General features: G+C 32.7%; 1 protein-coding gene across 1 annotated transcript; it reads right to left on the bottom strand.

Annotated features, from left to right (window-relative positions):
- Window positions 1–1,722: 1,722 nt before the first annotated feature.
- SYP111 (syntaxin of plants 111) lies at window positions 1,723–3,546 on the bottom strand. The gene is made up of 2 exons (XM_068646308.2): window positions 2,862–3,546; window positions 1,723–2,436 (listed from the first exon to the last, which is right to left on the bottom strand). The coding sequence occupies exons 1-2, from the start codon at window positions 3,386–3,388 to the stop codon at window positions 2,010–2,012; spliced, it is 954 nt and encodes a 317-aa protein (XP_068502409.2). The 5' UTR covers window positions 3,389–3,546; the 3' UTR covers window positions 1,723–2,009.
- Between the last annotated feature and the right edge of the window lie 243 nt (window positions 3,547–3,789).

Below are 3,789 nucleotides of genomic sequence, written 5' to 3'. Positions count from 1 at the left end.
AAACTTAAGGGATTAGACCAAATCCATGCAAAGAAAAACAAAAAACAAAGAAACTCCTAAGAGTTGCCTCAACAACTACATTGGGAGTTTAAGCCAAAAATAGAAAAAACTAAATTAGGACAAGAAGACAAGCACAAGAACCTTTTCTAAATAGGAGTTCCTATAAGGATAACAAATAGGAACAATTGATTCTATGATCCTCGATTGCATTCAATAGTGGTAATAAAATCCTTTTATATTCATGCATGTCACTACTATTACTTTTTCTTGGGTTAACCTGCCTCAGAGGTCTTCTTATTGACTTTTACTATAGCTTTAGGAGAACATCCTAGTGTTCTTGAAGTTTGAATTGGTTCATCGTCTTCACTTGATGATTCTTCCTTATCCATACTTTTAGTCAGAACATGGAGACCAAGTTGGCTTCTTCTAAGAAAATACCATCCGAGATAGATTCAATTATATCCTCTGTCAAAATGGTTGGACATTACTCATGAGCCTCTTGTTCACCACCAGAAAGATACACAAAACAATTTTCTAAGACCAAATTCTAAGAAATAGACCTAGAAGAAACTCGTTTAGCAACAACAAATTTATAACATCTTGTATTAATTACTTATTTGAGTTAAGAGAATCATTCTAAAAAACCAATTTTTTTTTAAAAAAATAGTCCTTAATAAAATGATGTTGTTTATAACATAATAAAATATGTTTGTATCAAAATTATTACCATGTAAAATTCCTAAAAGCTTAAAACTTTTTTCAGTGAGAACTTTGAAGATCCCATATTATTACATTAATCTCTACTCATCAACATTTTGACAATAAACTCTTATTTAATAAAATATAAATGAAAAAAAATCTTGAATTTTGTGATAACTCTATGCATTTGATTGTTTTTTATAAAACAATAAATTATAACCAACTAGCAATAAGTGCCTAACATCAAAATGATATCAGCAATATATTTATTTTCAAAAAGGTTTTTATTTTTCTTAAATAACAAGAATGATAACAATTTCTTTCTCTTCCTTATGATATTTTGACCGAGTTAAAATTATTAGTTTTTAATTCATTTCCTTTTTCAATTAAACATTTTAAAATTGAAAACAAAAAGTTAATTTCTCTATCTAAATTGAATATTTATTAATAATTTGTTAGAAAAAAATACAATAATATTTATTTATAAGAAAATCAATTTACCCGTTAAATAAAATTATTTAATTTAATAATTAATACATTATTTTTAGTAGATTAGAATGCTCATTAATGTTCTTTAGGTTCAACAATAAATTAACAATATAAACTGATTGCTGTCTAACAAAATTTCTTTAATGCATAAAATAATATTTGATATTTCCAATAATAACTTAAAAAAAACAATATAATATTTCATTTTATCTTTATTAGCTTCAAATTAATTTTAGAATTTGTTATTGGAATATGTTAATTTTCGAATATGTTTTTCATAGCATTAAGATACCTTTCATTACACGAATTTGTTGAGTTCTGATAATAAACTATTATCTGAGATAAGGACTCCAAAATAATTTGTCAAAACATAAAGAACGACTTCATATATTAAGATATTATAATTTTATTAATATATTATAATTTTATCTTTTAGTTATCAAAATAAATTAAAAAAACTTACAAATATAGAAATAGAAAAGTTGTCTCAATATAACATTCGTGTTATGATTATAAGAATTAATATTTTAATAATTGTTTAAAAAAATTGTACCATATTGGATAATTAAAGATGCAGTATACAATTGAATTATATAAAGTTCTGAATGAAGGCAGCATAACATGATTTGGCAATTTTGCGAAAAATCGCAATGTTAAGGTAAACCTTCACTACAGCTAAAACAATTTTGCGGAAAAATAAGATGAATGATAGTACTAATAAAGCAAACAAAATTTACAAAACAGCACAAACATGGGACCTCGTACAAACTGATGAGTCAAGAAGAATCATCATTCAAACTCCAAATCCATCCTCAAAACAGTCAAGAACTGCTTAAACTGGTGGCCACAGGAATAACAATAACCAGAATAAGAATGAGCAGCAGTATGATCCCAATACACATCCACTTCCTGCTACTCTTCTGGTAATGCTTTGCATTCTGTAGATTCTTGTTCCCATCCTTAACATAGTGTGAAGCGTGCAGCACGTGATGCTCAATGTCATCCATTTTCTCACCCTGTGCCTCAACCATCACAGCCATGTCCAGAAACACCTGGTGCAGCTCCAGCAAACTCTTTTCCACTTCCTTAGCAGCATCATGCCTGTCCTGAATCTCCACCACCGTTTCCAGAACCTTCCCTCTCCCATGTTCCTGAATCGCCTTCCCCAAAACCTCTTCCTCATTACCATTGGCAATGATCTTCTCAATCACCTCCTCATCTGGGTGCTCCCCAGTCACTGTGAAGTACCTAATGGATTTTACAAAATACAACCAAATTAGGTCACTGTCATGCACCTCATGAATTATTTCAAACTACAAATTAAGTCACTGTGACCTTTCAAATGCACAGATACACCAGATTTTACTAAAAATTATCAAATAGTTCATGGACTTCGTAATTAATTTAACCTAAATATTCCATTTGTGTACGAATAAACTTAGTTTGACAGTCATAAAACAAATTTATACAACATAACAAATATATAATTACAGAATCAATTTTATTCTTTATTTGAATCAATATTCCTCTTTTGGTTCTATCTCTGGTATCTGTATCAATATCTGGTATGCAGTTGGATTGAATGAATAGAAGAATTATCCAATAATAGTAATTTGTCATAACTTTCACAAATTCATAAATATTAAAGTTTCCAAGAATATGTAGATCATTACCTTCGCCCCACAGTATCCTTGTACTCACTCATCATCCTCTGTCTCAACCCCTGAAACTCCATCATCAGCTCCTTCAGTTTCTTCCTCAGCCCATTGGTAACGGCGATCCGGGTCCGGTAGATGGCCGGCGTGCCGTCCTTGAGACCAGAGAGCCTCCGGTTGGCGGCGTTGGCCCGGTCCATCTCCTCGAGCTGGGTCCGGATTACCCTGGCCTTCTTTAGGACTGCTACAATGTCGGCATTGATCCTGCCCCTGAGAGCCTTGAGCGCCTCGGCCTTGTGCAGAGACTTGCTCTCCTCGTTGGCCTGCTGCAAGCTGCCGAGGATGTCTCTGAGGGACCCCATTTCCGTCTTCACCTTCTCAGCCTCTTCCAAGAAGAGACCCATGTCAGTGTCCAAGTGGGTTATGGAAGAGGTTAGTTCCACATCGGGAGGAACAGCCATACCCGCTTCCAAATCAACGTCTTTCATTGCGGCTTTCTTTAAATCCACGTAGCTGGTGAAGGACTTGGTCATTAGATCGTTCATTTTGGGAACTTTGGATTGATAATGTAATAATGGAATCAGAGATTGATTTTGATGCGCGATAGCAAAACCAGAAGGAGGAAAAAGATGATGATTGAAGACGATAATAGAAAGGGAGTGTGATGAAACATTAGAAGGAAGTTTGTGGAGTTTTATGAGTTCTGAAAGGGTAACGGATACTTTTTTTTTATGAGTAAGTAGCCGTTGGAGGTTCCATCACCCAAGTCCCAACGGCTATTTTTTCAATTCGATCATTTAGTGATAATGTTAAATTACTTTTTTAATTGTATTTTGTTTAGGTTAGAAAATTGGGGATTATTTGAGTTTTTTTAACAGTTAATTACGTACAGATTGAATCTCGGAAGACGTTGAGACGAATAAAAGAATGTAGTAATACTGATAAA

Source organism: Phaseolus vulgaris, chromosome 4, assembly GCF_051622355.1.
Source record: "Phaseolus vulgaris cultivar YP4 chromosome 4, ASM5162235v1, whole genome shotgun sequence".
Taxonomy (NCBI): Eukaryota; Viridiplantae; Streptophyta; class Magnoliopsida; order Fabales; family Fabaceae; genus Phaseolus; species Phaseolus vulgaris.
This window is presented reverse-complemented; position numbering and strand designations above follow the sequence as displayed.

Coding starts and splice junctions, on each gene's coding strand:
- SYP111 (XM_068646308.2), bottom strand. CDS start 3,388: ATGAACGATCTAATGACCAAGTCCTTCACCAGCTACGTGGATTTAAAG. Junction 2,437..2,861: donor AAGGATACTGTGGGGCGAAG/GTAATGATCTAC, acceptor AAAATCCATTAG/GTACTTCACAGTGACTGGGG.